This window comes from Phodopus roborovskii, unplaced genomic scaffold (assembly GCF_943737965.1).
Source record: "Phodopus roborovskii unplaced genomic scaffold, PHOROB, whole genome shotgun sequence".
Taxonomy (NCBI): Eukaryota; Metazoa; Chordata; class Mammalia; order Rodentia; family Cricetidae; genus Phodopus; species Phodopus roborovskii.
In genome coordinates, this window is record NW_026126433.1 from 38,260,674 (window position 1) to 38,287,138 (window position 26,465).

A 26,465-nucleotide genomic window follows, 5' to 3' on the forward strand; every position below is an offset into this window, starting at 1 on the left:
AGAGATTTAGAAGTAGAATAGGTCTAGTTGGGGCTTCAGGGACAGCCACTTTTGTGGGTGGGGATTATCATTTCAACCATAACCGGGAGTTTGATTTGATCTGGGTAGCAATCAAAGAGAAACCTGGAGTGTGTGTTTACACCTGCATCGAGCTGCCCTTCTCTTTTACTGCTTTCCCTTTATGTGTGCATCACTGACAGTGGGACCACACCCATGTGTACTTCACTGCTCTGCTGAACACCTCAAGCAGGACAGCAGCTCACAGAGCACGGAGGCACAGGGCATCAGTGTTGGTGTCAGGCAGCCAACAGTTCAACAATCGCCCTCCTTCTTATCACACTTTTACAAACTGGAGTTTGCTACTGTATGACGAAGTACCTCAGAAATAACAAGGGTCACACTGACCACTTGGCCCTGTTGTTGAGAGAATCTAGTAGGCGAAATGTGTGCAGAGCTGGTTACAATGCTAGGCACCTGATAAGAATTCTGTTACTAGTGGCACCTTTGTGCACCTCATATCTCTGTTTGGCCAAGGCATTGTAACATAGTTATTATATCTAACTATATTAGATACGTTGCTAAGTGTTTGCGGACAGTGGTTAAATATGCCAGTCCTCATCTTACAGGTAGGTTATACTAATATCTGATAATTATGAGATGGCATGTGAAGGTAACTCATAGCCACATAGTACTTTGATCTGTACTGCAGATTGTTTGCTCTTTGAGAAAGACTTTAAGTTTTGGATTTTTCATCTCTCTCCAGCATTTACTTTTGACACATAGTAATTAGATACAAGACCATTTGCTTTTAGGGTGGACTTCCTTGGCATTTAGATGAATCCAACAACTTTTCTTGAGTCTGTTTCACTCCATTCTGCTGATCACAAGGAAGTGGTATAGCAGGAAGGGACCAGCCTCAGAAATGACCACCAAATACTTTATTTTACTGAGAGGTTTCAGTCTCCAAGACAGTGGTGGTAAGATGGGAGGGTGAGAGAGAAAGCAGGGAGCCAGACCAGGGAAGGCACAATTGGTAGTGCTCTCTGACAGCTAGATCAGATGAGGGAATCGACCCTGGCTGGAGTAAGCGTTTCTTCGGAAAATCTGCTTGGTGACCCTATTCCCAGACTCATCTTCGGTATCATCCCCACCTGACTTTCGGCGGGCATTCTGGTATAGCACAGCACACACACCTGTGAGCCAGGCGGCCACAGTGCCTGCAGCGAAGATGCAGAAGCCGATGAGCAGTAGGAAGATGTAGTCTTGGTGGTTCAGGTGTGTGATGCACATGTACTGGAGTGGGTTCCCCACCCGTGCGATGGGCCACCCTGACAGCTCAGTGGGCTCCGTACACGTGGCATTCTGACCATCTATGAAGAGAAACACAGCAGGCAGGGTGCTGAGACAGCAGGCTTCCCAGTGTCCTAAGCCAAAGGGAAAGGGTGTTTGGAGCTCATGGCTCCAAGTGTGGCCTATGGGGCAATAGCAATGGTGTCTCCTAGACCTTGTTAGAAATGCAGAATCTCAAGCCCACACCAGGCTGAGTTCTCTGCTTCTCAACAAGAGCCCTAGGGTATTTTGTGGCATACTAAAGTTTGAAAAGTGCTGTGCCCGGGACTATGTCTTACCCCCAGGCTTAGCTACATTCAGACCATGATAATGGCCTTTGCTTAAGACCCTCTTTAAGGAAAGGAGAGACCCCAACAGAAAGTTGGAAACTTAAGCATGGAATTTTGGGACTTTAGCACTAAGGTTTAGCAGCTTCCCCCCTCACTCCCGTTTTCAACCTACCTTTCTCCATCTCCTGGTCCCCTTCTCTGTACTAGCACCTGAGACCATTCAGGGACTACTTTATGGTTTGAATGTTAATAGTCTGCCTAAAAGATGCTTATTTTGAAACCTAGGTTCCTGGATGTTGGTGCTATTGAGTGACAGAACCATGAGGGGCTAATCTTGTGAAAGGACTCATTAATCCATTAACAACTTCACAGCAGTGGGCTGGCTCTGAGTAGGTGGGGCTTAGTTGGAGGAGGTAGGTCATTGAGGAGAGACTTTGAAGATTTTTATCTTTCCCCTGGACCCTTGCTTACTGTCTGCTCCCTGGCTACCATGGGTGAACAGCTTTGTTCCACTCTGTGATCTTTGCCTTGGTGTTCTGTTTGAACACAAGGTCACAGCAATGGGATCAAGCCATTGTAGGCTGAAGGCTCTGAAATCATGAGTCAAAGTAAATCTTTAAAATTGTTTCTCTCAGGTATTTTGTCTCATTGATGAAAAGCCAATTGACAGAGACCATTAACATCTCCCAAGGGAACCATTTACCTCAACTCCAGGGGGGATAATATTCCTGGGAAAGTCTCTGGTGTGTTCTTTGTATGCAAGTCTGGGTAACAGTTGTAAAGACTTTGCCAGTAGGTGAAGCATTTCTGCTTCTTAGCAATGGTATTGGCACTCACCAGTTGGTTACATGAATGCTTGAATTTCAGTAGCTTTTAGCAGCTGATGCAGCTCCCTGGGTGGTTCTCTGAGTGCCACACCCCCCATATCTAGTACCATGTACTCTAGTATAGAGCAGAAGGAAAAGAGGGCTCTTGAGCTATACAGAACAGGGATCCAATCCAAATCATCCAGACTTTGGCAGGATACTCATTTTCTCTCACAGACACAGACATACTATGTATTATCAGGGTAGATAACAGAATTGACAGGCATGGCTGAGAAGGCAGGCTACTGTGCCAGGTATGTACAATACTTAGAGCATTCTCCTTAGCTCTGTTTCTGTAGCACCGTATACTCTCCCATGCTGATGATCAGGTGTATGTTGCGGTACCCAGATAAACACACGCAGCATATTTATGATGAATATAAGCCCCAGCTCAGAGTCAAGATCAGAGTTTTCGATAAACTTGATTAATCACAATTGTAATTACTATTTTCTAAGCTTTTAGTGTAGGCTGACCTATACATTTTATCTCATATAATGCTTATAATCATCTTGATGTTTCTAATATTGTTATCTTTAATTTATAAATAAGGGAATGGAGACTTAGGGAGTTTCATGGATTTGGAGGTTCTAGACCGCTCAAAGGATCGAGCCAGGAGACTAAAGACAGAAAACCAGGACTGAGCTGCTCCAGGAAGTGTAGAGACATGGGAACTATAACTAGAAGACGTAACAGAAGTGTACAACTGTATGGTAACATCAGTGTCCTTGGTAACAGGGAAGTGAGGGAAGGAGGTTTGGCTAGGAAATCCTAACAGAAGAAGGAGAATTACAGAGGAGTTGGCTGGAAGGATGCCTGGTGGGCTTGGGTGCCTGGAAAGAACAGTGGAAAAGGTACCATTCCTGCCCCTTTTCTTGGTGTGCTGGTAGGAAAGTTACAATTGCAATGTCAGTGGGCAGTGCTGCAGATGGGATGTTGGAGGAGGTTGTAAACCCAGGAGCACAAAGATTGACTGTGTCCCATTCATTGCTTGTGGTGATCACTGAGGACAGGAGAGGAAACCATTTCCTTCTAGACTGAGTGTGGCCAGGTGTCCCTGTGGGCCACCCTGCTCCAGTTGATGGCCTTCATGTAGAGGGAAAGGGGGCTGTGGGCCTGAAGGGGCTGAAACAGTCATGTCTTGGCCTAACTTTAAGCTTCCTGGGCTCTGCCTGAGAGTTCAGGAATGGAGCTAGGAGGAAGCTGCTGATACTTGGAGGATTCCATCCAGACAGGATTCCCAGGTCACCTGCTCAAACTGCCAGAGAAAGACAGATTTGAAAGAGGAAAACGTGGGATTCTGAGGGTCGGAACTGTGTCTAGGGGTTTATCTCATTCTATTTTTAAAAAAGATTTGGCTTTCAAATTGGGGCTTGGGCGGCAGAGATGAGACTAAACATTAAACACACACTTCCCCATTTCAGAGCATTAACTTTGAAAGGAGCAATTAGGCAGTGATTTTAATGCATTGTTAGGCTGCTGTGCGAGTGAGGGATGTGGGTGGCTGTTAGGAGGGAGGCTTGGGCTTCTCTACAGCTCCTTTCTCTCTCCTTCCCCCATCACATCAACTGTCAAGGCTGAGCTTTCTCTCAGTCTCCCCGCTCTGTGCTCCCTAGTTTACCAGCTACAGTTCATGCCACACACAAACGCCAGACTGCTTCCCCCAGGGTTAGCTTTAAAAGGTTCCTGTCATCCCCACTGTGGGCTTCAGAATAACACCCACAGCACCTGTCCTGGCACTCAGCATCTGTCCCCTTCATCCTTTCTTCCTTGCTGCACTCCCACTAGACTTTTTCACCAGTCTAAATGTCTGAAGTTTAGATCATGCCTTGGCATGGCCCTCATCTGTTGCTAGCTGTATCACTCAACGCATGGCATCCACGGCCTCTTTCTTCAGTCTTATGATCAAGCTCTTCCCATTCTGTAAGGTCTAACCCTAAATCTTCTCTATGCCTACAAGACCTTCCCTGGCCACCCACCCTCACAGGTCATAGGTCATGCCCTTGTTCCCCTCCTGAACTCACCCACAACCTTGCCTGGCATCCTTATAATGCACATGCCACAGTCTTCCCTGTGTGCAATTCTGTTTTCCATGACTGCCTGTTCTATCCTAGCAGAAGGAGCTTTAACTCTTGAAGGTGTAAAGTGTATCTGATCATTATTTTTATTAATAAGAGCTATTACTCACTGCTATTTGTAAGTATTTGGAGATTTTCAAAAGTAATTTTTAAAGACAATTGGATTCTAATTAAATTATTAAAGACAACTGGATTCTAGTTTAATTTTACTGTGGTTAGAAACATGTTCTGTCATTTTAAAAATCCTTAGCATTATGGCCTAGCATCAAGGTAATTTTAGTAAATTTTCTTTGTTCTAAAAAATACATATTTTATCTTTGGTTAGTACATTGTTCTGTTTAATGTCCCTTTGATTGTGGTATTATAGAGTTCTATACCTTGCTGACTTTTAAGCTTAATTTAATTTTATCTTTCTCTCTGTCTCTGTTTCTCTCTCTCTCTCTCTCTCTCTCTCTGTGTGTGTGTGTGTGAATGTGAAGGCTAGAGGTTGATGTCTTCTATTAAGTCTCCCACTTACATATTTTGAGGCAGTCTTTCATTGAACATGGAGCTTACTGTTTTGGCAGGACTGGTCTTTCAGCAAACCTTAGGAATTTACTTGTCTGTACCCCTCCAGTACTGGCTTGAAGAAATGTATGGCCATGTCTGGCTTTTCACATGGTTGCTGGGGATCCGGTTACAGGTCCTCATGCCTGCATCATAAGCACTTGACCTACTCAGTCATCTCCCCAGTCTCCCTTGCTTACATTTTACTCTATAACTATTGATTGTCCTTGAGTTCTTGTTACTCTGTTGGTTGTTTATTTGTTCCTGTGGGAAGGAATTTTACCTTTTTATAGACACATTCTAACTCCAACCTCTTATATAAAAGTCAGCATTCCATTTAGTTCTGTCATATTTTAACCTATGTTAAAAAGATGCATAGAAAGTTACAACTGTTGCCTTCAGTTATTGACTAATAGCTCTTTCTGTCAGTAAAGCTTCATGATGTAAAGAGTACCTTCACCCTAATGGCAGCTGTACTGAATTCCTTTTGGCTAGTGTTTGCATTGCATATCTTTGCCACTCTTTTGGTGTCTCAGTTTCCCGATATTTAAGGTATGTTTTTCTGAGCAACTTATACCTGGGATTCCCCCCACCCTCCTGCCCCAGGCTAGTAAAATTTTGTTTATTAGTCCATTGAAATTTTATATCTAGTAACTTACTTGTTTTCCATTTATTTTATGTTCTATCTCTTCACTTTTTAACCTTCTTTATTATTTAAATCCACTTTCTTAGCTTGTTAGTAATATATTGTTTTTCTAGTCTGACTTGGTGAATTCAGAGATCCTATGCAGTGTACAGATAGTGGGGTATTTGATGGGTGTCTGGTATCACATGAAGCATTTATAAAATTAACTGTAAAACTTATCCTGAACCAGCTTGGAGGGTAGTTTTAAATATTGCCATGCTAGGGGATGAATAAACTGTATATCTATTCTTTCATCTTGCATACAGCTACCACATGCTATTCTCTGACCAAGTCCAAGGGGCTCCATTCATATTTTATGTGTATCTAGACATCTGGTGTCCCTTCTCTCAGTACTCCTCCAGTGGGTCCAGAGCATCTGCTCCCAGGCACAATCACAGATGTTGTTAATGTTTAACTACTTAAACATTAAGTAGTAGTTAACTTAAATGTTAACAGTTCCTAAGGAAACTAACGATCACCTTGTTTATTTATGCACACAGCATCTTACTCATAGGCCATAAGCATATCTTCCAGAAGCAGGCAGTCCATGCTTCAGAACCACACATTAGTTGTAAAAGGCTCTGGGGCCTTCGTTTGAACTCAGGGCTTTTTTTAAGAGGAGCCTTTCTTTGGCCTAAAGAAAAGTTCTGCATAGTTCTGGGCAGGGGCCATTCCAGATGTCACAGCATTTGGTGCATACAGAAGCAGGCTTGTACAGGCTGCGTCCTACTGTGTGCTCAGAGAATTCTCTGGGCTTTGGCAGGGGGTGAGCCTCAAGGAGGTGGCAGGGTACAAGGAGAGGAAGAATTTGAGGAAACCCCTTCAATGGCCTCTCCAAACACCAATTTTTCTTTCTTTTTTACCCTCTCCTTTCCTCCATTCCAGTCTCTTTCCATTCCTCTCCACAGTATTTAGGATTCGGTGTAGCGACTAGTGCATAGTAGGCAACATTTATCATGGAGTTGAGATTCCTAGCTTCTTTAAAATGGTTCGAAATAGAGTCTCAGTAGGTTTTCCAGGCTGTGAACTCATTCTGTCTGTATTCCAGGCAGGTTTTGAACTTGGGATCCTCCCACCACAGCCTTCTGAGTAATTGGAATTATAGGTGAGCCCCACCAGGTCTGGATCAAATTCTTATTTTTGTTGGCTTACATGCTCTTCAAAGACTTTCTTAACCCTCTTAGTCTCCATGTCTGTGGCCTATTGCTTGGAACAGGTCCCCTACGTGAAACTTTGGGAAGACACCATGACATCCTTCTGTTCAGTGGATAAATCCAGAGGAGATGGTTCCCTAGAAATAGATGTATCCTGGGAGCTTAGCAGTCTGACACCAAGGCACTGGCAGACAGAGCTTTCACCGTGGTTTATGAACCTTTTTACTTCTGACATGGGTTCTACTTTTGCATCCTGCAGCTATGATGTATGATGTCCTAAGTTGGTGCTCACCAAATGACAACTTTTTTTTTTTTTTTTTGCATAAAATCATTCTGTGCTGGCTAGTTTTGTGTTAACTTGATACAAACTAGTGTCATTTTGGAAAATGGAACCTCAGTTGAGAAGATGACCTTACCAGATTGGCCTGTGGGCAAACCTATGGTGTATCCTCATGGATAACAAGTTATTTATAAAATGTCAGCAATGAAGGACACTACTACTCACCAGTGGACCGGGAAGAAAGAAGGAACTCTTCTTGCTCACATTCCGTATTCAAGGCATGAGCAAACACTGCCCTCACTATTATGTGCCTCGATCTTAGTGTTCTTACCATGTGCAGTGTTACCCTGGCCTGAGTCACCATCTTCCCTCACTTACACACCACTTTCCTGACCACCCCTCTTCCATACAGCAGTGAGAGCCATCTGTCAATCACAAAACGTTACTACTCTGCCAAAAACTCTTCCAGGCCTCCTTGTCACATTAAAATAAAACCCAGCACTTGTGTGGTTTATTTGCTGTGTGGTCTGGCTTCTGATTAGTTGTTTCTGTCTCATTCCTTTCCTTTTTTCCTTGCTTCACTCTGCTCCAGCCATTCTTGCCTTCTAATATGTCAAATTCATTCCATTATTTCTGTTCATTTTCTCATCTAGAAAGGTCCTGCTTTACCTTGCTTCACATTTCCATGGCTTGCCCCTCACTTTATTTGGTTCTTTGTTCAGAAGCCACCAGCTGAATATCTTCTGATCTAAGCATCTACCTGACTGTGATGACATCCTCCCCAAGAGCAGTTGTTGCCGGGTGGCATGAGATGTGTTTGTTTACAGTCTTCCTCTCACCCGAGAATGTGAACTCCACACAGTATGTCTCTTTCACAGTGGTCTTCCCAGTGCCTGGCCCAGGCCCTAGCACCGGGTAGGCATTTAGGCTCCAGGCTGGGCTCCTTATGCTTCCATAGCCATCACTTGGGGTTAACAATGCCTTACTTTATGCTGGTCAATGACTGAGGCCAGAGAATCTTGGCTATTACAAGAAAATGCATTGAGAATGGCAAGTGTTTGCCTCTCACATGACTTCAGTTCCAGTCTTGGTTGGTTGGTTGGTTTGAAACATTCTGTAGCCTAGAATGGCCTGCAATGCACTTTGTACCTAGGCTAACCTTAGACTTTCTGTAGTCCTCCTGCCTCAGGCTTACAAGTATAAGCCATCACATCCAGCTCATTCTGATCTCAGCTATATTTTCATTAATTGGATATATCAGGTATATATCAGTTATTCCTTTAGGTTGAGAGAAAGACCAGATTTCTCAGGATGTGATGAAAAAAGGAAACCATGACCTAAGGGCAAGACATTGAATTTGGTGCTTTTTGTGTGGAAAGTTTGAAAGAGTTTACACTCCTTCCCCAAGAGCTTTGGCATCTCACACTCCTTCTGTAAGCTTTCTTAACCTGCTTCTGTCTGTGAGCACCTGCAACAGTATCCTTCTCTGCATCCCACTAACACTCAGAGTCACCACCAGGAAACCTGAGTCTACACTTGAAGTGAAGTGATGATGACAGCTAGCATTGCTTGCACTCATGACGGCAGTTGTGTGGATTCATTTTTAGTTAACTTCTACAACAACACAAGGGGGCATGGACTCCATTACCTTCCAGACAAGAAGACTCGGATACATGAAGAATTTTTTTAGCCCCTGTGAGGTAGATTATTAAAAACCACACAGTTCCGGGTTGAGTTATGTAGCTTGGTGGTAGAACATTTGCCTAGTCTGCATGAGTTTGATCCCCAACACCATAGAACAACACCAACAGCCAGAGCCCATCTTAGTTTCACAGCTCAACCAGCACTTGAGCATTTCAAGAACAGAAGATTTATTATCATTTGATGCCTTGGAAGTGTCATGGAAAACATCATGTAAAACTATACTTGGAAAGTCACTCTTCCACCTGTACCTCACAGAAAACAAAATGGAAATTGTCAAGGTGAGTCCCTCGGTTGCACTTGTCACATTTAGGCTTTCCTTCTGCTCCTCCTGCACAACCCCAGGAGACAGACCAGGGACCATTGCCTGGTTCTAGAGACCATTTGCTCCTTCCTCATTAGCTATTCTCCTCTCTCCCCTGAATCTTCTCTTCCTTTCTGAATTGGCAGATTAACTAATGATTTGATCTATTTTACTCTTAAAAGCATACTTTCCCCGCTCAGATTATCACTCATATCCTTCATTCCACAATCAAACTTCCTAGAAGGGAGAATTTATTATGTATTATGTACTCTTCTCTCTGAACCGCCCATAGCCCACCCCTGACTTGGGTCCAGTCTCACACCAGAGACCACCTGGTGGTTAAATATGCTGGACAGTTTTGTGTCTTTCGGCATGCTGCTATTTGAAGACTTTGGCTTCTTCAGATGTCCCCCTTTCCGCTTTTCCCCCACATTGTATTCATGCTCAGCATGTTTGTTGAGTTTCGTCCCCATTCAGTAAGAGGGAATTCCCCAGAGCTTCTGTGCTTGGCCCTTGGAGTCCTTCATTCTTAATGTTCTTTCTTTTGCTGGTCTCATTTCTTTTGAGTTCAATGATACCAGAGACAATGATTCCCTGTATATGTAATTAATGACCTGTTCTCTATTCTGAATTTACTAACACTCATCATCTCATAGGAATCTGTTGGTCAGGAGACTCAAAAGTTAGCCTGGTTATCCTTAGCACCCCTTTCTTCAAGAGCACTGGGAACACCAGGAATGGGAAATAACAGGATTTGCAGCTGGGTTTGAGATACCTAAGCTGACCAGAAAGCTCTGGGAAGGCTCTGGGAAGATGAAGTCAGGGTCAGCAGGCTCCAGCTGGCTCTGACTCTTACAAATACTCTTTTCCCCAAAACATACACATAGTTTCTCTTCCACTGCAGTTAGTTGTAACAGACTAAATTGTAAATGGCTTCTAAATAGCTTCCACCCATGCTATAGAAAAAGAGCTGGGCTTGAGGTAACCAAGGAAGGCCACAACTACATCTCAGTAGCTGTGATAAGAGTTACCTTTTAAGCAGGCAAAACTAAGGTGGACTTTGGCTGCTGCTGTTATTATATGGTATTAGGGACCAAACTCAGGGTCCTCTATCTACTCTGCAAATATGCTATCACAAAGTAATAAATTGAACCCTGAAACAACTGTTTGTTTTGTTCTTAAGACAGGGTCTCACTGTGTAGCTCTGATTGCCCTGGAACTTGATGTAGACCAGATTGACCTTGAACTCATGAAGTCTTCTTGCCTCCTACCTGTCTCCTGAGTGTTAGGATCATAAACGTGTGAATAGAACTGCCTGGTTTTGAAATGCTGAGTCTTTCATTTAAAAACTACTCAACTGGGCTGAGAAAAAAAATCTCATTCAATCCAAGCTATCATGGCAAAACAACTGTCTGGTTATGTAGACAAACATGAGATTCCATCAAAGTCTAAGACTAGCAATACCTACAAGGTAAGAAAGTAGCAACCCCAGCAGTCACTAAATCTCGCACACAGTCAAGATTAGCAGCTAATAAAGATGAAGTCAGAGATGTACAGAGGGAGGCTTCTAGTACCCCAACTGGGTGGGCACTACACATTTATTGCCCTGTTTGAGCCATAAGAACATGCAGTGTGTCACCTCTAATTGACTTGGCCTCCGATATACTCAGAGAATTAACCAATCTCAACAGAAATCACCCCAGTCTTTGTCCAGTTTCTGTAATGTTATGATCCCCACCCCTGCTCTCCTTACCCCTACAAACAGCTTTGTGGCCATCCACTCAGGTTCCCACTGGCTCTGGGAGCTGCCCTGACTACTTTCTTCCTGCAACAAATCTTTAGTTTTGGGAGATCCCTTTGGTCTTCTTTAATTTCTCACCTCTCCTCACCCCCCCCCAAGACAAGGTTTCTCTGTGTAATAGCCCTAGCCATTCTGGAATTAGCTCTATAGTCAGGGCTGGCCTTGAACTCACAGAGATCCTCCTGCCTCTGTCTCCCAAGTGCTGGGATTAAAGTTGTGCACCACCACCACCTGGCAATTTCTCACCTATTACAGTTTGCATTTGCTTTGCTTATAAGTTCATATATTTAACCATCATGAGCATGAGACAATGAATTAGAGAATTACTGTCTCAGGTGGTTTCTAGCGACCATTGAGTGTCTGGCATCTTCAATTCCTGTGTCATACCTATCTGGACCAAAAGTTTCCATTGCTCTGAAAGGAACTGTATTACTACCACAATGTGCAGTCTCATCACAATAGGGCCAAATCCTCCCAAATTGTGAACCAACAGCCAGAAATGTTGGGTATTTCATTGTGGTGATGGGAAGATGACTAGACAGTTGTGTAGCTCAATGTAGTTCCCACCACTGTCTAAACTAAACCTTAGAAGTTATCCTATACTGTTCCTTATATTTTTCCAATTTTATTCATTATTTTGATGCAATATTTATTGGGCATTTTCTCTTTGTCAGACTTTGTGCTATTTTCTAAGGGTTAAGGAATACTGTCAGAGTTCTCCCAGTATATTAAAAAAAGAGGCTAAAATGCAAATTGATTACCAACAATTTTGCCAAAGAGAAAGAATAAGGAACCAGGAGAAGGCCAGTTCAGCCCTAAGTCCTATTGTTTCTACTTTACAAATTCTTCTGTACTACTTCTCTATACCTTCATCCCCACTACTGCTGTAGGCGACTATTCTCTGCCTCCTGTGTGTCTACGGGAGCCTAATTCCTAACCCTATCTCCAAACCTGCCTGCCTTTCAGGGCTTCATGTGATTCATAGCATGGTCCTCATTCATGGTCGTGTAGGATAGAGCTTCATCTCACTTGCTAGGTACATCTGTCATGCTGGATTCCTCCAGGATAAGGTGCTCTTTATCTGTAGAGATGAGGAAACTCCAGTTGGCTGTTCTAGCCAGCCTTTTACTGATGCTTTCCACAAGCCTGGGTGTGCTGGGTGGTTTGAGAAGCCACGATGAGAACTCTGGTGATTAAACACCTTACTTTAGACACCTTACTCTCATGGATCCCCTTTGGGCTGAGGAGGGAGCCTATCCGAATCACTGGTCAGCCACTGTTTTGGGGGGTGGTTTAGTCACCTCCCTTTCTGCCCCTTCACTGTGCTCAGAAAGATGATAATCTAGCACCAAGGCCAGGGAGTATTTTGTAGGATATGACCGCCAGGCTGGCAGAGCAGTTGACAGTGTTTGAACCATCTGCTGCACAGAAATTAATTCTCATTTTCTCTTAACTCATCTCCCCACCTCTGCCTCTAGTCTTTATTTCAGTTTCTCTGATGGAAGAACTTGGATCTGGGTTAACATTTATAGTGAAATGGTGAGTTCATTGTGGAAATCTAAGTTTTGGCACAGCTGAGGGTGACTTTGTACTTGGGGGGTTGAAATGGGGCCCATTATCCTACTATAGCTGCCTGGATACAGGATGAAGTACCCTCGGAATGAAACTAAGATGTTCTCTGCTCAGATGCTCTCAAAATGACTCACATGACCCAACCCATGTGCTCCCTGAAGATGCCCCTCGGATGCTTTGTGCACCCCCCTCTGTGGCACCCTTGTCCAGATTCTTCCTTCACTTTTGGGCCCCACCACTGGGCTCAATTAGAACTGTGTAAGGACTACAATTTAAGAGCTGACACAAGGGGATCCTCTGTCCTAAAACTGCTTTATTCCTATCTCTGGTAGCCAGTCACTTTCTGAATTCTTAATTTCTGATTGTTTCCTGTCAAACTGCAAATGCCCCATGAGGGAAACATTTCAAAACATTATTATCCATTAGCATCTCAGTGTGAATTAATTTGTTCTCTACTTGGAACAGTACCAGATGCTCTAGAACACAGGATATTGTCATAGGCTCTCTGAGAAGTGGCCTAAGGACACTTGCATTAGCAGTTCAATGACTCAGAATCTCTGTGTGGGAATTTTGTGCTCATTAGAGTTTAAAGACCTCTGTTTGGGTGTGTCAGGCCTGGGAAGAAAGACTGGGCCACTGATTCCCTCGTGGTGGAGGACAAGTTGACAGTAGAAGAATGCTGGAGTTAGAGGCTTCCTACTTCTTAATTTCCATTCATAACTATGGTTGTAGCCATCTTTACTAGGGATATCTCCATCTCCACTTTTACGCATCATGCACTTGTTTACCTGGGTTCTTATCTGTTGAGCATTGCTCTCTTCTTCTGCATGGATGTCTTATTTTTCTATTTAGCTATGGCACCTGCCAGATACAAGGAGTCTTGGAGAATTTCTAGTTCTTTTCTCCCACTTTAAAGACAAGAAAAGTTAGACTCAAAGTGAGGGAGTATTTCTCCTAAAGTCACATAATGGGGTTGCTGCAACCAGGGCAGCGCTTTCTGGCTTTCCATTCTATTTTACATCTCTTCTATCCCTAGATGGTCTTAGGCAGGAATTGGGACTTCTTTTCCTGTGACACAACAATCTTCACATATTTAGCAATTATAAGAATGAAATAAATGTTTTAGAGAAAAATAGGTTGATGTGCCCAATAACAAAAAAAAAAAAAATAGTATAAAAATGGAGGAACAACCTAGAACTTGGATATAAGGATATAGACATGTTGGGCCAGACCAGCTTACCTGTGAGGACACTTGGGTATGAAATGCCTCTTTAGAACTGGTGTTGACAGCTTAACCATCAATGTAATGTTCAGCTGTAAGGTCTTTGGGAACTGATTGAATCATGGGTCTCTGACCTAATCAGTGTAGGTTAACCCACTGATAAATTCATAATTTGCACCATCATTGGGAGGTGATAAAAACTAAAAAGTGAGGTCTCATTGTAGGAAATGGCTTACTTTGTTGTGGGTCCTTCCTCTATGTCTCTGCCATGAGCCAAAAAACATGGAGCCAGTGAACTGTAGACTTAAATCTTTGAAATGTAAACCCAAACAACCTTTTCTCCTCTAGGTTCTCTTTCCAGACATCCTATCACAGCAAAAACAACAACAACAACAAAAACCCCAACCAACCAAACAAACAACAGCCCCCTCCAACACAAATTAATACACTCCTAGATTCTAAAGCCTCAGCATAAGGTTCCCTTGTTAAAATGGCTTCTCCAGCTCTGTGAGAGCCACTGTCCTGTGTGGCTGCTTAAGTGGACAGACAGGAAATAACAATTAGAAATGCAGGCCAGTGGTACTCCAGATTTCAAGAGCTCCATAGCCACATGTAGCTAATGGCTCCTGTATTGGATATCACATATAAAGTGTTTCTAGTGCAGCACAAACATCTATTGAGCTGTACTGGGCCAGACTTTGTGGGTAGAGGGGAAGCAGACATAGAAACCAGGAGCTCTCAGAGCTGAGTGAGTTTTTGGAGACCATCCTAGGAATATTTAACCCTGTTCCACTAGGGAAAACAAATATCCCAGTAAGAATTCAATTGCCACTCTCACCTTCAGATAACACTAATGACTGGAAAATTACAGCTTCAGCCAGGAATTAGTTTACCTACTTGCTGACCTGGGCTAAAAAGGAAATGGAAAGCACGCATCTGTTTTTAACCCTGTACTCATCAAGGCTCAGCAGGGTACGTGACATCTGGTATAGCATAACATACTTCCATTTCTGCTGTTCTTTGTATTTGGAAAGTAAACTGTGTAAGACCAAATACTTTTATGTATCTGGTTAGAGTGTCACTATAGGATTTTATTTGAGCAATACTTTGGATAATAGTACCAAAAGTCTTGTTAATTTGGGAAAGTATTGTTGGGGAGTATTATTTTTAGGTGTGTGACTTTTGTTTATGCTGTATTTAATTCCGTAAAGTTATATTACTGTGCCTGTCTAAAATGCCTGGTGGTCCTAATAAAGAGCTGAATGATGAGGCAGGGGCCAGGACAGGCAGGGCTGGCAGGCAGAGAGAATAAATAGAAGGAGAAACAGAAAAGGAGGAGCAAGGAGAGAATAAGGATCAGGGCCATCCACCCAGCCACCCAGCTACCCTGCCTTTCAGCTAGCCATGGAGTGAGAGTGAAGATTTATAGAGGAGAAAGATAAAAGGCCAGAGGGAAAGAGTAGAAGGGTTAATTTAAGATAAGAAAAGCTGGCTAATGGAATGGAGAGAAGCTTAAGGCGATTCCTCTAAAATCAGGAACAAGACAAGGCTGCCCTCTCTCTCCATATCTCTTCAATATTGTACTTGAAGTTCTAGCTAAAGCAATAAGACAACAAAAGGAGATCAAGGGGATCCAAATTGGAAAGGAAGAAGTCAAACTGTCTCAATTTGCAGATTATATGATAGTTTACATAAGCAACCCTAAAAACTCTACCAGGGAACTCCTACAGCTGATAAACACCTTCAGCAAACTAGCAGGACACAAGATAAACTCGAAAAGAAAATCAGTAGCCCTACTTTATTTAGACAACAAAGGGACTGAGAAAGAAATCAGAGAAACATCAACCCTTTACAATAGCCACAAACAACATAAAGTATCTTGGGGTAATGCTTACCAAACAAGTGAAAGACCTATATAATAAGAACTTGTGTCTCTAAAGAAAGAAATTAAAGAAGATACCAGAAAATGGAAAGATGTCCCATGCTCTTGGGTAGGTAGGATCAACATAGTAAAAATGGCAATCTTGCCAATCTATAGATTCAATGCAATCCCCATTAAAATCCCACCACAATTCTTCACTGACCTTGAAAGGATAATAATCAACTTTATATGGGAAAACAAAAGACCCCGGATAGCCAAAACAACCCTGTACAATAAAAGAACTTCAGGAGGCATCACCATCCCTGACTTTAAGCTCTACTGCAGAGCTATAGTTCTGAAAACAGCCTGGTATCGGCACAAAAATAGACAAGTAGACCAATGGAATCGAATCAAAAATCCTGATATTAACTCACACACCTATGAACACCTGATTTTTGACAAAGCAGCTAAAAGTATACAATGGGGGAAGGAAAGCATCTTCAACAAATGGTGCTGTCACAATTGGATGATGGTGTGTAGAAGACTGCAGATAGACTCATGTCTGTCGCCATGCACAAAACTCAAGTCCAAATGGATCAAAGACCTCAACATCAATCCAGCCACATTGAACCTCTTAGAAGAGAAAATACGAGGTACCCTTGAACAAATTGGTATAGGAGACTGCTTCCTGAATATAACTCCAGGAGCACAGACACTGAGATTGACAATTAATAAATGGGACCTCCTCAAACGTTGAAGCTTCTGTAGGGCAAAGGACACAGTTGACAAGACCAAGTGGCAGCCCACAGACTGGGAAAAGACTTTCACCAATTCTACATCTGACAAAGGACTGATTTCCAAAATATACAAAGAACTCAAGAAACTAGTCAACAAAACACCACATAATCCTATTAAAAAGTGAGGTACAGGACTGAACTGAATAGAGTATTCTCAATGGAGGAAATCAAAAAGGCTGAAAGACACTTAAGAAAGTGCTCAACATCCTTAGCTATCAGGGAAATGCAAATCAAAATAACTATGAGATACCACCTTACTCTTGCCAGAATGGCTAATATTAGAAACACCAATGACAACTCATGCTGGAGAGGATGTGGAGAAAGGGGAACACTCCTCCACTGCTGGTGGGAGTGCAAACTTGTACAGCCATTTTGGAGATCAGTATGGCGGTTCCTCAGGAAAATGGGAATATGTACCACAGGACCCGGCAATCCCCCTCTTACGCATATACCCAAATGATCCATATCCATGCAACAAAGACATGTGCTCAACTCTGTTCATAGCAGCATTATTTGTAATAGCAAGAACCTGGAAGCAACCGAGATGCCCCTCAATTGAAGAATGGATAAAGAAGGTATGGCACATCTATACAATGGAATACTACTCTGTGGAAAAAAAACAATGACATCTTGAAATTCACAGGCAAGTAGATGGAACCTGAAGCAACCATCCTGAATGAGATACCCCAGTCACAAAAAGAGGAAAATGGTATATACTCACTTATATATGGATTTTAGACCTAGAGCAAAGATCACCAGCCTATAATTCAATTCATACTGCTAGAGGAACTAGGATACAATGTAGATTCTAAGAGAGTCATATAAGGTCCCTCACAGAGGGAGGAAGGGACAAGTTCTCCAGAGCACATGGGGAGTTGGGGGGGGGGCATTGAATGGAGAGGGAAGCACGTGGGACTAGGAAGATTGAGTCAGGGGAGGAATAGAAGACAGGAGAGAGAGAGAGAAAAAGAGAGAGAGAGAGAGAGAGAGAGAACATAAAAGAGGGAGCCATTATAGGATTGAAGAGAAAACTGAACCTAAAGAAATGTTCAGAGACCTACAAGACTGACTTCAACTAACAATTTGAGCAACAGTGGAAAGGCTAACATAAATGTCTTTCGCTGATATCGAGATCAACGACTAACTTATCCACCATCATGGAACCCTCATCTAGTATCTGTTGGAAACAGAAGCAAACACCCACAACTAAACACTGAGTCAAACTAGAGTCCAGATGCAGAGAGAGAGGACAAGACCAGGCTGCAAAAACACATAGAGACAGCTGACCTGAACAAGGAGGAGCTAATGGGCCCCCAGAGTGATAGCTGGGAATCTAGCATTGGACTGACTCAGACCGCCTTAACATGAGTCTCAGCTAGAAGATCTGAGCAGTCTAAGGGACCTCAGTCAGTGGAACCAGGATGTATTCCTGGTGCACAAAAGGACCTTGCGGGCACATCCCCCATGGAGGGATACTCCCTTAACCTAGAGACAGAAGTCCCTATTTCAAATGACTTGACAGATTTAGATGACCCCTCCTGGATGGCATCACCCACATGTAGAGTGTGGGGGGGGGACTGGAGGGGAGGGTGGTCGGAGTGCATGTGAGGGGGAAGAGAGGGAACGAGGGAGGAAGGAAGGGAGGGAGAGGGAATTGAAATCAATATGTAAAATAAAAATAAAAAAAATTTAAAAAATTAAGAAAAAGAAAAAAAAAAAAAAAAGAAAAGAAAAGAAAGAAAAGCTGGCTAGAAACAAGACAAGCTAAGACCAGGCATCCATAAGTAATAAAAAGCCTCCATGTGAAATTTACTTGGGAACTTATTGACAAGGTCCCTCAAAAGCCCTCCACCAAAAAGAAAGAAAAAAAAAAAAAAAAAGAAAGAAACATCATACAACCACAAAGTTTCAATATTCCTATTCTGTGCAGGATTATGATGGATTGAGGGAAGCAAAACAAATAATTCCAGTTTCCTGTGCAGTCCTCTTCCAGGGTCCCATGAGCCCAAGATGTGATGTAGGAGAAGGGCATATCCTCATGCTTTCTTTAGAGTCCCCTTCTTTTTTTTTTTCAGGATTCTGTTTCCTTCAAGGTTTTCCACTGTTGCAGAACTCAGCTAATTAGAGGTCCCAATAGTTTCCCCATCTTCTTATAGGAGAGCTGATAGCCATGCAGGGATATTTGTATTATTCTCCTCAGAAAGTTAGTATTTTGCAGGGACATTTTCAAGGTCATGGCATTGGGAGTGCGTGAATATCCTATGTCTAATTTCAGCTCAGTTGTAGGCAGTGGTGGGGAGGTATTAGAGCAAAGCTTTGCTCAGCACTTGGAAATCACAAGGCTCTGCCACTCCACACTTGAACCAACTTCTTGCCTGGAAAGCTGTACATCCATACCTGCCTGTGGAAGTGGATTTTCTTTAGGATGAGCTTTAAGCTCTAGACTTAGTGAGACAGGAGTCTAGTAACCCCTGATAGGTAACCAAATCTTGATTTTGACCTCAGTTTGACTGTCTAGGGTTTGAAAGTCTATGTTCACAATTTATCTAAAATCCAGCTCCTTCCAGGAGTCCCCTTGCCTGTTTAGTCATGTATTACAATTCTAGGATTTAATAGTCACTTTCCCATATTCTATGCACACCCCACCTATACCTCTATAGTGCTGTTTCCTAGACAGTGTTTTGTGTGTTGAGCCTTTCTGAAATCCACCCTTTGTTCAAGGAATCACTTGGCTGACTTCTTCTGTATAGTATTGTGATTTTCTCTTATATTTATCGAACAGTTGTTTACACAATGCTTATGCAGTGTCAAACTTAATGCTGATAGCAGTTCATAAATGTTCTTGTTTTATCATTATGACAGCCCTAGGTAGGTTAGTTCTATTATTACCCATGTCTTAAAGATGAGGATATAAATCAAAGGTCAGAAAGGTTAACTGACTTATCTGATATCTTATAATAGTAAGTGTTGGGCTAAGATCATAACCCAAGTCTATTTGTCTTCAGAACCTGAGCTCTTAGCACTGGGGTCTGTTGTCTACACGGTAGCTGTCAGTTACTTGTAGCCAAGGTTGATGTAAGTGTGTGTCTAGGCATTTCCTGGGACCAGTTTCATTTAGCTTTGCTGTGCCCCAGATGTTGGGGCACATAATGATAGTACTGATCTCTAAAATCACGAGTCTCTATATAGAGCCCCTCTGAACCTGGGTGAGTTATGCTCATTGGCAATTGTTTGGTAATGGGAGTCAATCAAAATGCATTTGAAGGGATGAACAGAAGAACTAAATGGGAGCATGGAAATCTGCTACTTCATGGCTTTAAAAAATTTTATTTATTCTTATTTTATGTGTATGGGTGGGTGGTTTGCCTGTGTGTATTGTAAGTATACCACATGCATGCAGTGCCTGCAGAGATCAAAGAGGGTGTCTGATCCTGTGGAACTGGAGTTATAGACAGTGGCTAGCTTCTGTGTGAGTTCAGGGAGCTAGGGAACTGAACCCAGGTCCTCTGCAAGAACAAGTGATCTTACCTTCTGAGACATTTTTCCAACCTCTCTCTTCTTGCTTTATAAGGGACATATAGACTGACATAGCAACACCATATTGTCCCTAATATTGCACTACAGGAATCATTCTAATACTAAAGGATAGTATCTCCTCACATCAACAGAACCTATTTACAATCTGGATTCTCCTTTACAACCAGGCTATGTGTCATTGAAATTCCTCCTGCATCTTGAACTGTGGATATCTGGGGGAGAAGTGCGAGTTCCATGCTAGAATATGTCAAGCTCACCATTTTCACAGCAAATGTAGGATATAAGGATAGTTTGCAATTGAGAGTTCACCAAGAATGCTTATCTATAGCAAAGGTATTTCTACCATGTAGAATAATTACTATGTGTTCAGTTTGGTGTATGTTTGCATGCATGAGTAGATACATTTGTATTTATACATGTATGCATGCTATATAGATGTAATTTATAGGCATAAATATGTGTATATATATGTGTATATATACCTTTGTGTTTGTGTATATGTTCATGTGTTTTTATGTGCGTTTGCATACATGTATGAGCATGTTTTTTGTTTTATTTGTTTTTTTTTTTTTTTTTTTGGTTTTTGGAGACAGGGTTTCTCTGTGTAGTTCTGGCTGTCCTTAAACTTTCTCCTTAGACCAGGCTGACCTCAAACACACAGAGATTCACTTGCCTTTGCCTCTCCAGTGCTGGGATTAAGGGCATGTATCACCACCTCCTGTCTCATGGTCCTGTTTGTGTGTGTATGTGTGCACCTGTATGTGCATACATCTGTGTAAGTGAGAAGAAGAAGGAGGAAGAAGGAAAGTGTGAATATAAGATTGGGTAAGACCCAAATGACGAGCAACACTAAAGTAGATTTGCCCTTGTAGAGTTTGGGTAGATTATGTGAAGTCTGGACAGGTAAAAGAATATTGCTTAATGATTTTTTTGATAGTACCTATTAAGCAACAATGAAACAAAAAAGATCTTTTGGGACTTCTGAGTAGTAGACAGATATGAAATGAAACTGGTTTAGTTATATTTAACTAAGCTGACATGATAGTGATATGAATTGCGATTTTAAAGATAATACAGTTTTACAAAGACCTTCTTTACACCTAAAATGTTTCCTGAAGGTCTGTGTGTTAAAGATTTGATCCCTAATCCACAAAGCTATTAATAGGTGGAGGAATCTTTAAGAGGGGGAACTAGTTGGAGGAACTTGTGCAGCTATGTGCATGCCCTTGAAGGGGATATTGGAACCCAAGTCCCTTCAACAGCTTCCCCTGCCACAGGCTCTCACTGTGACACATTGCTTTGCTTCAGGTCCAAAAGCAGATCATGGAAGCTTCAAAACTCTGAGCCAAAATAAGTAGATTTTCTCAGGTATTTTCACCAACTGATCCTAAACTGCATAGCTCAGACCTCAACTTGAAATCAATTTTTAAAAATATGTATTAGTGGTGTGATTTTGGTTAAGCCAGCCTATGCCCTCATCCAATGACAGGATCAACAATATCAATTCTAGTCTCTTCTATAGGCTAGTAGCACAGAATTTATTTAAGGTTTGGTGTAGTATCCAAATAAAGAAAATGAGACATGTGAGGGAAAACTGTTGCAGAGATTATCTGTCCTTGGCCTATTCATGTTTTCTGAGAGATCAGTGATAAACAGGAATAATGGGATCATATTTCTCCAAGTGGTCTGGAAGGCTTCTCTGATGATCTAGAAGGGTCCTATGTGCCTCTGAATAGCAGAAGGGACAAGTAGACCTGCAGTTGTGAGTTCTACTGGCTAGTAGAGCAAAATTGTGTTTGCCTTTTATTCCTGAGGGATTTATGAGCTTGGCAAGATAGATATGCCTTCTGCTGTCTTTGAAAACATGCAGTGAAACAGACCTGTTTTATAATCTTGTTCAATTATGGATTGAATTGAATGAGTCAAGGAGTCCAAAGGAGTCAGCCTGGAAATTCTGAGAAGACACAACTGTAAAAGCAGAAATGTGATTAAGGAAAATTGCACAGGGGTGAAAGCTTGGTGAATTGCATGATAGGTTTAGAAGCTGGAATAGAAGGCAAATTGCCATGGTATACTTATCTAGGGTAGGAGGTTGCCCTGGCAACCTGGTGGCCACTACTCAAAGAAGATTTGTATGTATAGCTGAATCATACAAATATATGACTTGGACAAGATTGGGCCTGTCAATATTCTGTGGTGGAATGGGGGAGGGCCTTATAAAGTCTTGTCCCTACCTGAGGAGCTTTTGGTGGTCAGTGGTTACCAGGGAAGGGGAAGACATTTTGTTCAGTGATGTAGCCAATGGTAAGTTGCCTATGATCCTGTATTCCTCGAAATAACACCTTGCCTATGTTCATATGAACGACTCTAATCAAACTCATTGATTTCTCTCCATCACACACACATAGGGTGTGACATCATAGGGAGTGTCTATAACATATTATATATAATTAACAAATGCTAATTAACACATTTGAACCCTAAAAATGTGTATGTATTTGGCTAGATGAATATAGGGATGGGCAGGAAAAGGTGGTAGCTTTGCACCAGATACATATGTGAACTGATAGGAACAATCATATTTAGGAGCCACATTTAATGCAGGGAAGTTGACTGTCTGGTAGAGTACTTTTTAGAAACCACACAGCACCAGTGATGGATACAAGACATTCTCTGACTCTTAGACAACATGGTTCAGATAGTATCATCCCTCCTGTCTTCAACCTTAGTGCTACTAAGAAGCTTTCTGACAAAGTTATAGTTCCTTTTTGTTTATTCTAACAGTTCAAGCTGAAATCTTTGGCAGCAGAGTGAGTCGAATGTCCAGGGCACAAAAGTTAAGGAGGCACTCTGAGTGCTCACTCTCAAGTGCCTCCTTAAATTCTGCCTGGGAACCCTGGTTTGCTTCACTCGTGGCCTTCCTGCCTGGAAGGCCATTTCAGATGGCCACTGGAAGGTCTAGAGGGCAGACTGTTACTTGTGATCATCGTGATTCTCCCTCCTCTAATTCTTGCAGTTGGCTGGGAATTGCCAAGTGGGACAATAGCAGTGGCTCAGGCATTCTGTAAGAGGCCTCATTTCTCTGAAACTCTGATTTCCTTGGGATTGAAGGATACAGCAGAGTCCCTGGGAAGAAGCATTGGGGTACTGAAGGAGCCATGGCAGAGAGGCTTGGGTCAGTGGCTAGAGTGGCAGCAGCTATCTTGGAACTCTCCCAGGTAAGAAAGGCTCTAACACTGGACTCAGCCAGCTTGACACTGAACATTGTCGTCTGTCCTGTGATTCATGCTATCCTCTCCTTCCTTGTGAGGCCAGCATTTCAAAACAAATAAAAGGCTTCCCTTCTCTGTGTCTTCTGCTGTCCCAGGAGCTCCCAGGTCTCTCTCTCTCTGGGACTTTCTTGCCCATGTCTCATAGTCCAGTTGGATTTTCTCTCATCTCTGAATGACTAAATTTATTTTAGACCATGGAAAAATTCAGTCACTGTATTAATCATATTAACAGTTTGCCAATGGAACCCATTGTCCCTGAACTACTCTGTTACATTACAACTGCAAAACTTATCATTTACATATACATTTTATTGGTTATAATCCTGCAAAGTATGTAATATGTACCAGTTTTATGGATGGGAAACTGAGATGCAGAGAAATGAGATTTTCCTAAAGGCAGACAAATAGTTGATGACACACCTGGATTCTGAATTCTCATTCCAGAACTTTTGCTATTAAGCCTTATCACCTCTCCGGTCAACCCAAGGGGGGACCAGGCCAAACAATACTTTTAAGTATTTTCACCTGGCTTTCCCTCCTATTCTGACCATCTTTTGACTTACCTTTTCAGAAACCAATCCCTTCTATCATATCCTTTTCCCAACTCCCAATCAGTCTCTCACCTGGGTGGTCTATTTCAGCCACTAATAAGTGGATGGCAAACTCCAGGAAAGAACAGTTGCACTTCCAGGGGTTTCCACTTAGATACAGGGTCTGGAGTACCACCAGGTGGTGCAAGGCATCGTGGTCCATGGTCTGCAATCCAGTGTTTCTGAGGTCCAGGTACCTCAAAGAGCTGGTGTTGGCAAAGATGTATTTGTCAAGAGACAACAGGTGAGGGTTGTTGGAAATGTTCAGCCGCACCAGGTTGTTGAGCACTGAGAAGGTGAATGGGGAGATGGAAGTTAGGTTGTTGGAGCTGAGATCAAGGTAGATGAGTTTGAAGACCCCGATGAAGGTATAATCCATCAGCTCTCGAATCCGGTTGTTCTGACAGTCCAGGTAAACAAGGTCACTGAGGAATCCTAGTTGCAAAGCTGGTAAACTAGTGATTTTGTTATTGCTCAGGAATAGCCTCCGGGTGTTCAGAGGAATGTTAAGTGGATATTCCGTTAGCTGCATATTTGTGCAAAATACTTCTTGGTCTTGACACAGACAATTGTTTGGGCACTTGGACCCTGACACTAGCCCCATTCCTAGAGAAAAGAGTAATAACTGGGGGCCAGGGCCTGAAGCGAGGGACATATTAAGAAGCCACTGTTCCCCTCCTTCTACCTTCCTGAGGGCGGGCACAAGCTGTCCTGATCTGAAGGCTGCCAAGGGCTGGGGCAGGGCAGGGCAGGGCAGGGGAGGGGATGGGTGCTGGAAAAAACTGTAACACTCTAGCTTTGTGCAAAGCAATTTTCCATTACAGGAGAACTGAACAGAAGTTGAAATGAGAGTCCCAGTGCCCTGCTGCCGGCTTGGTGGCTCTGCCGCTTGCTTAGTCCAGAGTGCTGTTGGAAGCTTGCCCACTTGGCGGCTTCAAAAGGTCTCACCCTTTCCCTGCCTTCTTAAGTGAAGGGGAGCCAGGGGAGAGCCACATGACAACGAGGTCGCCAGTTGACACTTTTGTGATGTCAGCAGCCCCAGGAGACTGCCAGGCGAGGGAAAGGCTTCTTAGCTCTTCTTCTGGGTGGTGTGGGGTGTTGTGTGTAAGTAGGTGAGCTTGCCCTCTGGAGGAGCTGGGCATGTGGATGTGGGGGACACACATGAGGGCACTGTATATGTGTGTACCAGTGCATGCCTGGACTGTTCATACCAGCTCCTCACAGAGTGTCAGAAAGGATTTGACTAGATTGGAGCCCTTAACTCATGGGGGTACTTGGGGTGTCTCCAGCCCCATCACCCTCTCTGATGGTCAGCTCCCAGAGTGGATATTTTCTTGGCTTCTGAATTTTGAAGGGTGCCAGTTGTTTTAGGAAAGGGGTTTGCCTCTTTTGTAATAAAGCAATGAGAATTTCTCTGATAAGGTGGAACATTAAGATATTTTTCTTCCTCCCTTCCTCCGTCCCTCCCTCCCTCCCTCCCTTTCTTTTTTGTTTTTTGAGACAGGGTTTCTCTGTGAAGCTTTGGAGCCTGTCCTGGAACTAGCACTTGTAGATGAGGCTGGCCTCGAACTCACAGAGATTCACCTGCTTCTGCCCCCCAAGTGCTGGGACTAAAGGTGTGCGCCACCACTGCCTGGCTTAAGATTTTATTTCTATGTTGTATACATCCTTGTCCTCGTTTTGGTTTTTCTGGGACAGTGTTTCTCTGTGTAACAGCCCTGGCTGTCCTGGAACTAGCTCTGTAGCTCTGTAGACCAGGCTGGCATCAAACTCACGGATATCAGCCTGTCTCCTAAGTACTGGAATTAAAGGGTGTATCACCACCACCTGGCCCTTGTCTACATTTGGAGAGAGAGAGAGAGAGAGAGAGAGAGAGAGAGAGAGAGAGAGAACATTAGTATTTTAAAGTCTTTGTGAACAGTTTTAAGATACTTAAAACCCAAATGCACATTTTAAAACAAAACTGAGTGTGATAATATGAATCATTTCTTATTACTTGTATTCACCCTGAACTTTAAACACCATGAGTGCATTTCTAGTGCTTCTGTGGGTTTCTGATCATTAACTGCTTGCAGATGATTGGAGTCTTCTGGAGGCATGGGGCCTGGAAGTTCTGTGTAACTCACTCCATGGGGGAAGGTATGAGGTCATAAATGAAGATAAAGCATCTTGGGAGTTAAAATTGTATATTTATGGAAAATAGGATCTTACTCTATAGAAAACTTCATATATAATGTAAGTGAGAATATTAATAACTCAATGAAACCTATATTTAGCTTAGCATAGTGCCTGGCACTAGGCATATAATAAATATTTATTGAATGAATGATGCGTGAATGTCTCTGATGCTTTGTTTCCTTTTCTTGCTTCTCTGCCAAGAGAGAAATTAATAAAGTCAAGTGGATTCATGGCTAGTTAGCTAATGCTTGATTTTGTCTACTGACTCAGCATTTCTCGGGTGACTGGCTGGGAATTAACATGATGACTTAGGGATGTTTACTAAATTGAAAGTGACCTTCTTTAAGCGGAAATTTCAGACACTTAATGGAATGACCTAAGTGATAGTTGTACTAATTGAAACA

The 26,465-nt window shown here is 42.7% G+C and overlaps 1 protein-coding gene across 1 annotated transcript; it reads right to left on the reverse strand.

Moving 5' to 3' along the window:
* Nucleotides 1-950: 950 nt before the first annotated feature.
* Lrrc52 (leucine rich repeat containing 52) lies at nucleotides 951-24,631 on the reverse strand. Its single transcript, XM_051185733.1, has 2 exons — nucleotides 23,917-24,631; nucleotides 951-1,370 (listed from the first exon to the last, which is right to left on the reverse strand). The coding sequence occupies exons 1-2, from the start codon at nucleotides 24,536-24,538 to the stop codon at nucleotides 1,051-1,053; spliced, it is 942 nt and encodes a 313-aa protein (XP_051041690.1). The 5' UTR covers nucleotides 24,539-24,631; the 3' UTR covers nucleotides 951-1,050.
* Nucleotides 24,632-26,465: the final 1,834 nt, after the last annotated feature.

What these genes read in the sequence shown, in the direction of transcription:
- Lrrc52 (XM_051185733.1), bottom strand. Translation starts at nt 24,538, where the DNA reads ATGTCCCTCGCTTCAGGCCCTGGCCCCCAGTTATTACTCTTTTCTCTA. An exon ending in GGCTGAAATAGACCACCCAG is followed by an intron (nt 1,371 to 23,916) that starts GTGAGAGACTGA and finishes TTCTCTTCATAG; the next exon opens with ATGGTCAGAATGCCACGTGT.